This window comes from Oncorhynchus clarkii, chromosome 33 (genome assembly GCF_045791955.1).
Source record: "Oncorhynchus clarkii lewisi isolate Uvic-CL-2024 chromosome 33, UVic_Ocla_1.0, whole genome shotgun sequence".
Taxonomy (NCBI): Eukaryota; Metazoa; Chordata; class Actinopteri; order Salmoniformes; family Salmonidae; genus Oncorhynchus; species Oncorhynchus clarkii.
Window position 1 is genome coordinate 9279053 of NC_092179.1, and position 13428 is coordinate 9292480.

The 13428-nt window shown below is 43.3% G+C and overlaps 1 protein-coding gene across 1 annotated transcript in view; it reads left to right on the top strand.

Moving 5' to 3' along the window:
* Positions 1-1478: 1478 nt before the first annotated feature.
* LOC139392798 (synapsin-3-like) overlaps positions 1479-13428 on the top strand; it is a 134286-nt gene continuing 122336 nt past the window's right edge. Inside the window, exons 1-2 of the mRNA XM_071141056.1 lie at positions 1479-1575; positions 7873-8282. Of these exons, the coding sequence (XP_070997157.1) occupies positions 7903-8282 (380 nt within the window). The 5' untranslated portion in view covers positions 1479-1575; positions 7873-7902. The remainder of the gene's footprint in view (positions 1576-7872; positions 8283-13428) is intronic.

The following is a 13428-nucleotide window of genomic DNA, read 5'->3' on the forward strand; positions in this document are numbered from 1 at the left end:
AATGAAATGATACCCCCCAACCTCAAGCCGTTAAAAGATAATAATACTGCATGACCTTGATAAAGGGAGTAAGTCACACTGTGCATCTTGCATGCATACTAATACTGTGATCTCGAAACACTCCAAACCACTGACTTGCTGTGAATTTCAAACACAATTGACATCGAATCTCAATGTTTACTAGGTACATTCTAATCCCTCTGCTATCAACCTCAGCAAGCAATTGATATGTGTATTAAGCCTGAAGTAAATTAGTCTGCTTATGGTGACAATGATATCTTTACTAAGGGAATCCATGGGAGTCAGCATCTGTGAAAGTACTGTGTTTTTCCCTGGAAGGATGAGCAAGACCGGAACTTCTAACTAAATTCTAATTAGCCTATAAACAACGAAAGATTTAGGCTTTAATTAATTGAGTCAGCTTGGTTTGAATTAATTAAAAGTTTCCAATCCAGTCACCCTGGAAATGTTCCAATATGAGGCAACCTCGTTTCGTATAGCCTACCAGAAGAGGTGTTTCCCAATACAAATAAACATGTTAAATGTTTAAAAATCATGAATTCGCATCCTATATTATTTGTTACACAGCACTGAGCAAGGGCATTACGTTTGAGAGTTAGAGCTTTGACTCATTCAATCCTGGAATGGTCATGCAAAGTTCCCATAATGGGACTGATGGTGAATTGTACTCTTATGTGACAGTTTTTCTGTCCCTACACGCTTCGAAAAAAGGTGCTATCTAGAACCAAAAAGGGTTCTTCGGCTGTCCCCGTAGGATAATCCTTTTGTCGAACCTCTTTTGGTTCCAGGTAGAACCCTTTAGCGTTCCATGTATAACCCTTTCCACAGAGAGATCTACATGGAACCCAAAATAGTTCTACTTGGAACCAAGAAAGGTTATCCTACGGGAACAGCTGCAGAACCCTTTTGGAACTTTTTTTCTAAGAGTGTATGGGATAGGGAGCATTGAGACAGTTAACAATATTCTTATAATTGTGGAGGGTATCATTTTGCAAAGGTAATTGAATGAATACTTGCCATAAAGAGAATGTGGTCGGACTCTGGATCGGCCAAAACACATTGGTGTCCCAAGAATATACATAACAGAAATTAAAACTTCTGTCTGAAATCCAAATAATGATTAAGTCTACAAAAGATATATGATTCCAAATTAATCTAAATATTTTCTGTGGTGTGTGTGTGTGTGCTTTCAAGGAAAGAGGGCTTCCCTGGAAATCAGTAGCCATAAAACACCTGTCTGGAGTTTTTCCTGTCTCTCAGCATTGCATTTGTCTGAACTGAAAATGAAATGCTGCCACATCCTTGAAATATGAAATATTTATAGTCCACAACTCAAACAAAATATGAGGAATGCTATTAAATACCACAAGCGAATCAACCAATGAGGTAAGAAGGGGATCTCAGGAATGGATGCATTTTGCTGCTCCCAGCATGCAGCATTGTGGGATACGGAGGAGACTGGTGGATGCTGATGCTGAAGCGCGAGCTGCTGAGGATTGAGACACGAGCGCAAGGGGAGCATCATCCAAACACTTTGTGATACCAGATTCCCAGGTAAAACATGACAGAAAAATGAATGAAAATGTTGACTGACATATTGATGCCGCCCGCAATTCAATGTTTTGCCTGTGTGCATGTATTATTTATTTTTGTTATCGCCAAGTCATTCTCGGTCCACCGCTCTCAGCCGATTATTCAACATACAAACGAAACGGTTATTTCGGGCACATTAGCGTATTACAGCCACTGATTATATTCATTTGCGCAGGCGAATTAGCGCGTTGTTTGCATGCTATATGGGGTGGTCGGTGACGATGTGCGGCAATGATCTGTTCATGAATATCTTCTGATTTATTGATTGGTTTGGGGTGAAAAGGGAATTCCCGCATGCAGCTAGGAATCCATTAGTCAGTTTTGTTTTATATTTAGTGAATCCTAACCCTCTGCATCAACATACTTGGAATTTGGCATTTTTTTTTATACATAAATTACGTATACCCAAATGATGCTATTTTATTGCAGAGCGAGTGAACGCACTTGTTGAAAATGCCACTGTTCCCCCCCCCCGTTCAAATTGATAGGAAACGAGTTTGTCTATCATCATGCCATCATACAGTATGTCTATTAGGCTACTGAAGGCTGTATGACCATGCGTATATCTTTTATCGATAGAATCCTATCCATGTTCATTTTATAGATGTCTAGAGATGCTGACATTGCTGGTTTAACTCAACGCTGTGCAAGTGCTGTCAGTCTGTGACTGAGTAGATAGCTAGTGATCTTTGGCCAGTATCCTCTCTGCCAGTGTTCACCCTTGATACTTGAGCCAGTCTAAGAATCCAAAATGTTCAATTGAAATAATTGACTATGTAACACATATACAGTAGTACTGAATCTTGCTTTAGGCTCTGATGATCTGGGATTCTTGATGATCTCAACCGGAAGACATGATCTGGCCTTGAGATAGCTGGGAGTGTTCTCTGTTTGTTCAGTCTAATCAAAAGCTGATCTGGATATTTTCTCAATGTAGCAGTTCTTGCAGTAAACATAGAAATGCGGATGCATAGTCCTTGTTGCAAAGCCAAACCTGTTGGGTACCCGCCCCTGGCACCATAGTGGCAGACTGATGGGCCATCTGCAGTGAGAGGCAATCTAAGTTTCACACCTGTCATGTCTTTGTGGCTGAGAGGTGATGAAAATGACATGCCTCTGATTGACCCTCTTGTCCTGCTGAGCCACTGCCTTATTCACTGCTGCCAGGCCAATGCTGCATGCATGGACAGGCCCGATCCAGCCCATTCCAAAACATGCTGTGCAAACACATCATGGACAAGACAGAAGACCACAGAGCAAGGAACATTAAGCTGTTAATGACGTCATCCATTTCTGTGCCTCAGCTGTATTTTATACACACGCAGAAATCCCAGTCCATGAAAAACAAATGGAAAAGCCTTTAGTCAAGGAGATAACTGTTGATGTGGATTTAGGTTTAAAAATATAATTATCCTCTTCTGCCTCTTAACTCTGCAGGACTGGTTGCTTATGATGAAGTGGTGAGGGATTGGCTAAGCGGTTTGTGCCCTTATTTGTGTAGCCCTGGCACTGTAGTGGAATGCTGATAGGCCATCTAAGGTTGCCACCCTCTGTGGCTGGGAGGTGATTTGAATAATGCCCCAGGCCTGCCCTGGGTGAATCAGGCTAGCGTTGATTGCATTTGGTTTGGAAGCAGGCTGCCTCCCGGGCGTGAGCCAGGGGCCCGTTTTGGCTCACGGCTAAGTGATATAGGTTGGAGTAATCACTTGGAGTAATGAGTAATGTTGTTCCACCTCAAAAAGCACAAGAGGATTTCAACACCCACCATCTCAGATGGTCCTGAAATAGTTTCTGTAGTTATTTAAGTAGGCAAGTCAGTTAAGAACAAATTCTTATTGACAATGATGGCCTAGGAATAGTGGGTTAACTGCCTTGTTCAGGGCCTGAACAACAGATTTTCACCCTGTCAGCTCTGGGATTCAATCCACCAATCTTTCGGTTACTGGCCCAATGCTCTAACTACTAGGATACCTGAAACCAATAAGATAAGCATTCCTGAAACAGTATATTGTTGAAAGATTATTTGAACTCTGACAAATTAAGCTAATTGATAGTACCACAATTGGCTATTTACATTTAAAAGATTCATGTAATATTCATTAAATGTTGTACCCAAAATCCGATTTGGACCAAACCTCTTTTTAGTAATGATTTATTTGAGAAATACAAATAAATGGTTAAAAGCCACCCACAGACCTCTCAAATCTCACACCAAGCCCACCCCAAAGGCCAGTTCTCTGTGTTTGACAAGTAGTATGGCGGTGTGGCTTGGAGTATTGTTTATTCACACTACTATTCTCAGTGAATTTGGTGATGAGGTTTTCCCCTTTTCAGAGAAATTAGGCCACTGTGTTCTTGGTGACCTTCAATGCTGCAGAAATGTTTTGGTACCCTTTCCCAGATCTGTGCATCGACACAATCCTGTCTCAGAGATCTATGGAACATTCCTTCGACCTCACGGCATGTATTTTGCTCTGACATGCACTGTCAACTGTGGGACCTTATATAGACACACACACACGTGTGCCTTTCCAGATTATGTCCAATCATTTGAATTTACCACAGGTGGACTCCAATCAAGTTGCAGAAACATCTCAAGGATGATCAATGGAAACAGGATGCACCTGAGCTCAATTTTGAGTGTCATAGCAAAGGGTCTGAATACTTATGTAAATATATATATATTTTTTTTAAATACATTTGCAAGAATTTATTTTTTATTTTTTTGCTTTGTCATTATGGGGTATTTTATTTATTACATTTTAGAATAAGGCTGTAACGTAACAAAATGCGGAAAAAGTCAAAGGGTCTGAATGCTTTCCCACTGTATCCTCCTCTGTTTCCTTATTTTCATGGTTACTAATGATGAGGAGGTAAGATTATTTGTTGAGAAGACGTTCATGTGGTATGTGACAGCAGTCTGTGTAGATATAGAGATTTGATTCTTACATTTGTGGCACTAGTGAGAATAAAACACAGCCAACTCTTCGTTGGTAACCGTATCACATGCCATGTGGTTGATGTATCGCGATGACTCACACATACTGTATGTCATCACACTCATCTGATACTGTGCCAGGTTTCTTTTAGACTAGTAGTAAAAAAGGAACTGGTTGCTAAGCGACTGCCGTGTCAGTTATATCACTAAGTACTAGGGGACCAGAATCGTGTGCTACGTGTGGGTCGGGTGTGAGATGCGCACGTGTATTTAAAAAAATAAATAAATAAAGTAGGATGAGCTATTAATATAAAGCTGAATTGTAGAGGGAGGACCCAAACCCCATTGTGTCGTTATGTTCTTGCTTTTTTGATTGCTTTTAGATGTGCTACTGTTCATTTGTTATTAACGGTATTCTTCACATATGTTGTTACAGGCAATGCAATTCCCATACAACTGTTATTCTCAGTGCTTGGGCTCTTTCAAGTCCCCAGTCAGCTGTAATTCCAACGCACCATCGTGATTCCCCTTCATTTAAGTAAAGACCCTATGTAAACGCTCCATATCTAGGCTGTATCACATCCGGGCTGTGATTGGGAGTCCCATAGGGAGGCGTACAATTGGCCCAAGCGTCGTCCGGGTTTGGCCCGAGGTAGGCCGCCATTGTAAATAAGAATTTGTTCTTAACTGACTTGCCTAGTTAAATACAGGTTAAAAAGAAATCAAAAAATATTTAATGACAAAAATTCCATGACCTCAGACACATCGACCGCCATGAATAATACATACTCTGTAATGCTGCTAACATCCTAAATGTATGGCGGAATGGAGACACTCAAGCTCCCTCTGCTCACTGCGTGTTCTTTAATATGGAAAATATTCTCTACCACACACTGGAAAGCAAGACGATGGACTTTTCTAGGCTCAGTTAGCAGTTACATATCCACATCCCTTCACATACAAACTCTGCCAGAACACCTCGGGGCTATTTCTGTGAGTCATCATGATAATCACCTATATATTGTGCTGAGGGTATGAGGGCACCATTCCTCTTCAGCAGTGCTACACATCATTCTTCTATGATATTCTCTCAAAAAAGGTCACAGAGTTTCTCATCCACCCCTGGCACCCACTTTACCCATGGTCCGAGGTCCTCTTGGTCTGCCCTTCGCCTGACCCTGGTGCCAGCAACCCTATTATCGTCACCGTGCATCAACACAGTCCCACCACGGTCTTTAACATCGCCTTAGTCTAGCATTACCCTGCTGTATCCATTAATTACAGAGGAGAGACTACCGTTACTGCCTTCCATAGCGCAATGCAAGCCATTGCTGCCTGCCTTGGTGCAGTACCAGTCAAGGCTCTATTTGTCGTTTAAGAGGCTAAGAGAGAGGGGATCAGTTGGGGCCCTGGGGGGCTGATTATTCGATTTTTGGTAGGGCAAGACTCGGGACCTCTAAATGTGTGCCGTCTCTCCTTTCCCCTCTCCACTCTTACTGATAACCCCTTATTGCTAATGTCGACTCATCAGGTTGGGAGTGACGGGGGGGCAGATTTTATAAGCCTCACTTCCTGCAGGGGCTTGTTGAAACTGTCTCTGTTGTCTTTATTCAAGAGAGAAAGGGTTTGCCCCTAAGGCTTTAATAGCACCCGATACTAAATGTGCAGAGGGATGAGAGGGAAGCTGGTTTAAGGCTGGTTTAAGGATGGTGAGAAAGTGGGGGAATGCACAAGTAGTGGCATAAAGATAGGGATTTCCCCCTGCCTTTAGTGGCGATTGATGGATCTCTAAGGATGGGCTATAACTGTTTCAGCACCACAAAGACTGGACAGCTCCCTGAGTAAAGAAATCTCCGTGTTGTTAACACTTTACAAGAAATTGCATAATGTTAATTTTCAATGCCCATATTTGCTTCAGTATTAATTGTATTCAGTATTTTCCTTTAAGTCCCTGCAAAGTCAATGGCATTAATGCCGAGCTAAACATGTTCTTTGACATTTGAAGTTTGAAAAATGAACAAACATATGTCCTTTGAGGGCAATGTTCTCTATAGTATTCTGCTACTGCAGCTATAGCAACGTATTCTACATGTCGTGTGCAGGCAAGTTTCCATTGAACATTTCATGTTAAATTCTTTGTAATGTATTTTATGCCCCTGAGAGTGCCATGCAGTCTGGAAGGCTGTCTGTGGTGTGAGCTAGTGCCTTTTTATAAAATTGATGTTTTGATTTCCCACAGTGCCTTGTCATATCCTTTTTCCACAATCCTCGCTCTTCTTATTTACCCACACAATCCAATTCTGTATCAATCAGCGTCTGATAGTCAGCAAACCCATCCCACAAAATGCCTTATCTCTCCCACCCAGCCCCCTTCTTTCACTATAGATGAATATATTCATGAGGCTTATTCAAAGTGTCATAACTCAAGCTTTCACTCTAATCAGCACGCCTCTACATTGTCCTCTTAGTCAGTGCAGCTGATCTGAGTGACGTTCTTCTATATCAAGCCCAGTATCACACTACCTCCGCTCTGTATGCAAAGCAGATTGTTAGCACTTTGATGGTTAGACTCAAAATGCATTAAGGCAGCTACAGTCTCCTTAAACCAGGTTTGAATTGCGAATCCCTCTCCCTACATCCCTCCTGACATGAGGCTGCTCCATATACTAGTACTGTACCAACTGTTTAATATGCAGATAGAGTCAATGGTTAGATTTAAAAACCATGAGGTGATTGAGTGACTCCTAGTAGGCTTGTATCAAGGCCCTCAAGTCGATCCCACCTAGAATACCCCCTTTAACATGAGCCTATTAGTTCAAAATGTAAAGCCATTGTTTAGATTCAGATTCAAAATGCATTAGGTGTGTTTGACTAGGTTTGTGAATGTGAATCCCCCCGGCCTCCCCCAGCCTGCCGCCTCCTGTGCCTAAGGCAATTGCTCATCTATATGCATGTTTCTGAGGCTGCCACTGTGGTTTCAACAGGGTTGCGCAATCCTACTTTCCTTCTTCATGAATGATTGGTGGCTGGCTGGCTGCGTTTTATAGCCCAGTGTGTTCCTATGTGAGCTAAGCTGACATCAATGCTGCATCAATGATGCTGCCTACTGCTCCATACTCCTTCTGTTCCAAATGCATTTTTATATGAGAAGCGTTGGTTTTCACGTTTACAGTAGCATATAACATTTGAGTGTTGTATTGTGCCCGAGGGAACAGAAATTATTGTTATTATTATTATTGTTACAAATGTATCATTATTATTATTATCTCTCTCTTCCTTCCTTTTTCCCTCTCGGATCTCACTGTCTACCCCTCGTCCAGCTGGCCTGACCGACCGACCCACCAGTCAGCATGAACTACCTACGCAGGCGTCTGTCCGACAGCAGCTTTGTGGCCAACCTCCCCAACGGCTACATGATGGACCTGCAGAGTGGGCCTCGCCCTAACCCGCCCTCCTCCACCTCCAATCCCGCCTCCCCAGCCACGGAGAGGCGAACGCCCCCCAGCCTGCCACCACAGGCCCCGGCTTCAAGCTCGGCCCCAGCCCCGACCCCCGGGGGTTTCCTCAGCTCCTTCTCCAGCGTGGTGAAGACCGCCCAGTTGGCACAGAACGCCGCAGCAGCAGCCAAGGCTTCAGCGGCGGTGGCAGAAGCTGCACCAGCAGCGCCCGCCAAACCTGTCATACGGAAGCCCAAGATTCTACTGGTCATCGACGATCTGCACACAGACTGGTATGTTTCTCTCTCATGAAAGTGACCACTACATCAGTATATTACACAAGCCTAGGCTATGTCGCCAGTATTACTTCATATCACAGTAAAGTAAAAACAACCTATTTGAATTCGGATTAAATGCACTGTGCTCAAGCAGTGTTTCACATACCCTCTGTCCACTTGGACAGCACATGGAATTGACCAGAAAATAGCTCAAGTCTATTTTTGTATGCAGCATTAGTCATACTAATAAAGTGAAACCAATTCAGAAAGGGAACTGCGGAGATGGCACCAATTAGATGCAAGTAACAATCATGGATTGCATTGGTGGTCTATTTAAACCCCTGGAGATGATGTCTGCGCCTCCGTGAAAATCGAACTAGCAAAATAAAACATCCCCATAAAGTTTAAGCGATATCTGTTTTGTTGCGTCTAAATCCATCGTCGATGTCGCTCTTGCGCGTCTGCGGTGAAATGTGACAGCGCAATTTCTCGCATGTAATAGCCATCATTTCTCAGAACAAGAATAGACGGACGAGTTTTAGAAGAAAGGTCTTTGTTTCTGGCCTTTTTGAGCCTGTAAGAAGGTCAGTTTTATTGCTTCTTTAATCAGGACAACAGTTTTCAGCTGTGCTAACATAATTGCAAAAGAGTTTTCTAATGATCAATTAGCCTTTTAAAATGATCAACTTGGATTAGCTAACACAACGTGCTATTGGAACACAGGAGTGATGGTTGCTGATAATGGGCCTATGTAGATATTCCATTAAAAATCAGCCGTTTCCAGCTACAATAGTCATTTACAACATTAATAACAATGTCTATACTGTATTTCTGGTAAATTGTAGGTCTACTCGGACAGTAAGGTATACTCAGACAGTAAAAAAAAGAAGAGGTTTAAATACAAGTATGTTTCCTGATCTTTCTTATATCTCGCAGATATAGGACAGATACTTCAGAACAAACTTCCTTTTGATTGTTTTGGGGGGGAAAATCTGTTGTTCCAAGTAGTGAATCTGTTATTTAATGCGTTTGTATTGGCTAATTGCAGTAAGCCCCAAAATAATTTTCATCAAATTATTTTGGGGTAATTTTTTTGGGATACTTCAAGGAGTCTTAAAATGTTAAACCAAATAGCGAAGTGATCCTTGGTATGACCTTCTTAAAACAATTCCGTATAGCTTAGTAGAACCATCCTCCACTGGCTTAGACTCTTATGGGTTAAGTTTGACTAGAATATCTCTCCCTCCGAACTTGGCTGCTGCCCTTAGCTCTCCATTAAGATTCTACAGGGAGGCCTGACTGGTCTTGGAATTATTACTAAGTCATGTCCCAGCAGACTATGCTGTTACAAGTCTGTGTGCAGGACATTTTTTTATTCTTCTTTCCTTTTTAAAGGCCATCTGGGATCCCAAAATGTCTCATTCCCTTTCATCTTATTGTCTAGCTGTAATTAAGCCGTGCAGCAGAAGCCCTTCAGTATCTACTGTAGATCCTCTAGGCTGAGTCAATCACTCTCAGCTGTCTAAGGAGCTCCCTGCAGCTTTATACAGTACACTCTGCCTATGGCAACTCAGCAGTGCTTTTTGATATTTTGCTCACTGTATAATTATTTGTAGGAGATGGCCAGATGACCTTGACACATGTTACTGAGTATGTATTATAGAGCTTTTTTGACATGTAGTTTGAGTTAAAAATTTGAAAAATTAATAAAATAAAATAAATTCACCTTTATTTAACCAGGTAGGCTAGTTGAGAACATGTTCTCATGTACAACTGTGACCTGGCCAAGATAAAGCAAATAAGTGTGACACACACAACAACACAGAGTTACACATGGAATAAACAAGCGTACAGTCAATAACGCAATAGAAAAAAAGAAAGTCTATATACGGTTTGTGCAAATGGCATGAGGAGGTAAGGCAATAAATAGGCCATAGTAGCAGAGTAATTACAATTTAGCTAATTAACACTGGAGTGATAGATGAGCAGATGATGTGCATGTAGAAATACCGGTGTGCAAAAGAGCAGAAAAGTAAATAAAAACAGTATGGGGTAGGTAGATTGGGTGGGGTATTTACAGATGGGCTATGTACAGCTGCAGCGATCGGTTAGCTGCTCAGTTAGCTGATGTTTAAAGTTAGTGAGGGAAATATAAGTCTCCAGCTTCAACCATTTTTGCAAATCGTTCCAGTTATTTGGCAGCAGAGAACTGGAAGGAAAGGTGGCCAATGGAGGTGTTGGCTTTAGGGATGACCAGCGAAATATACCTGCTGGAGCACGTGCTATGGGTGGGTGTTGTTATCATGACCAGTGAGCTGAGATAAGGCGGAGCTTTACACAGCATAGACTTATAGATGACCTGGAGCCAGTGGGTCTGGCTACGAATATGTAGCGAGGGCCAGCCGACTAGTGCATACAGGTCGCAGTGGTGGTATAAGGGGCTTTGGTGGCCAAACAGATAGCACTGTGATAGACTGCATCCAGTTTGCTGAGTAGAGTATTGGAAGCTATTTTGTAAATGACATCGCCAAAGTCGAGGATCGATAGGATAGTCAGTTTTACGAGGGTATATTTGGCAGCATGAGTGAAGGATGCTTTGTTGCGAAATAGGAAGCCGATTCTAGATTTAATTTTGGATTGGAGATGTTTAATGTTTAATGAGTCTGGAAGGAGAGCTTACAGTCTAACCAGACACCTAGGTATTTGTAGTTGTCCACATATTCTAGGTCGGAACCGTCCAGAGTAGTGATGCTGGACGGGCGGGCAGGTGCGGGCAGCAATCGGTTGAAGAGCATGCACTTAGTTTTACTTGCATTTAAGAGCAGTTGCAGGCCACGGAAGGAGTTTGTATGGCATTGAAGCTCGTTTGGAGGTTAGTTAACACAGTGTCCAAAGAAGAGCCAGATGTATACAGAATGGTATCGTCTGCGTAGAGGTGGATCAGGGAATCACCCGCAGCAAGACCGACATCATTGATATATACAGAGAAGAGAGTCGGCCCGAGAATTGAACCCTGTGGTACCCCCATAGAGACTGCCAGAGGTCAGGACAACAGGCCCTCAGATTTGACACACTGAACTCCGTCTGAGAAGTAGTTGGTGAACCAGGCGAAGCATTCATTTGAGAAACAAAGGCTGTTGAGTCTGCCGATAAGAATACGGTGATTGACAGATTTGAAAGCCTTGGCCAGGTCGATGAAGACGGCTGCACAGTATTGTCTTTTATCGATGGTGGTTATGATATCGTTTAGTACCTTGAGCGTGGCTGATGTGCACCCGTGACCAGCTCGGAATCCGGATTGCACAACGGTAAAGGTACGGTGGGATTCGAAATGGCTGGTGATTTGTTTATTAACTTGGCTTTCATAGACTTTAGAAAGGCGGGGCAGGATGGATATAGCTCTATAACAGTTTGGGTCTAGAGTGTCACCCCCTTTGAAGAGGGGGATGACCGCGGCAGCTTTCCAATCTTTGGGGATCTTGGACGATACGAAAGAGAGGTTGAACAGACTGGTAATAGGGGTTGCTAAAATAGCGGCGGATATTTTTAGAAAGAGAGGGTCCAGATTGTCTAGCCCAGCTGATTTGTACAGGTCCAGGTTTTGCAGCTCTTTCAGAACATCTGCTATCTGGATTTGGGTGAAGGAGAAGCTGGGGAGGCTTAGGCGGGTAGCTGCGGGGGGTTTGGAGCTGTTGGCCGGGGCTAGGATAGCCAGGAGGCAAGCATAGCCAGCCGTAGAGAAATGCTTATTTAAATTCTCGATTATCGTGGATTTATCGGTGGTGACAGTGTTACCTAGCCTCAGTGCAGTGGGCAGCTGGGAGGAGGTGCTATTATTCTCCATGGAATTTACAGTGTCCCACAACATTTTGGAGTTAGAGCTACAGGATGCAAATTTCTTTTTGAAAAAGCAAGTCTTTGCTTTCCTGACTGACTGCGTGTATTGATTCCTGACTTCCCTGAAAAGTTGCATATTGCGGGGACTATTCGATGCTAGGGCAGTCCACCACAGGATGTTTTTGTGCTGGTCGAGGGCAGTCAGGTCCGAAGTGAACCAAGGGCTGTATCTGTTCTTAGGTCTACAGTTTTTGAAAGGGGCATGCTTATTTAAGATGGTGAGGAAATTACTTTTAAAGAACGACCATGAGGTCGACGGGATGAGGTCAATATCCTTCCACGCTAGCATACGGGCCAGGTCCATTAGAAAGGCCTGCTCGCAGAAGTGTTTTAGGGAGCGTTTGACAGTGATGAGGGGTGGTCGTTTGACCGCGGACCCATAGCGGATGCAGGCAATGAGGCAGTCATCGCTGAGATCCTGAGTGAAAACAGCAGAGGTGTATTTGGAGGGCAAGTTGGTCAGGATAATATCTATGAGGGTGCCCATGTTTACGGATTTAGGGTTGTACCTGGTGGGTTCCTTGATGATTTGTGTGAGATTTTGGGCCTCTAGCTTAGATTGTAGGACTGCCGGGGTGTTAAGCATATCCCAGTTTAGGTCACCTAACAGAACGAACTCTGAAGATAGATGGGGGGTGGCAATCAATTCACATATGGTGTCCAGGGCACCGCTGGGAGCTGAGGGGGGGTCTATAACAGGTGGCAACGGTGAGAGACTTATTTCTGGAGAGATTCATTTTTAAAATTAGAAGCTTGAACTGTTTGGGCATAGCCTGCAAAGTTCTGTCATACTTTCCAGGTCTATCTCTGGAGTAGATTGCAACTCCTCCCCCTTTGGCAGTTCTATCTTGACGGAAAATGTTGTAGTTGGGTATGGAAATCTCAGAACTTTTGGTGGCCTTCCTAAGCCAGGATTCAGACACGACAAGGACATCAGGGTTGGCGGAGTGTTGCTAAAGCAGTGAGTAAAACAAACTTAGGGAGGAGGTTTCTGATGTTAACATGCATGAAACCAAGGCTTTTTTGGGTACAGAAGTCAACAAATGAGAGTGCCTGGGGACACGCAGGGCCTGGGTTAACCTCCGCATCACCCGAGGAACAGAGGAGGAGTAGGATGAGGTTACGGATAAAGGCTATCAAAACTGGTTGTCTAGTGCTTTGGGGACAGAAAATAAAAGGAGTAGATTTCTGGGTGTGGTAGAATAGATTCAGGGCATAATGTACAGACAGGGGTATGGTGGGGTGCGGGTACAGTGGAGGTGAA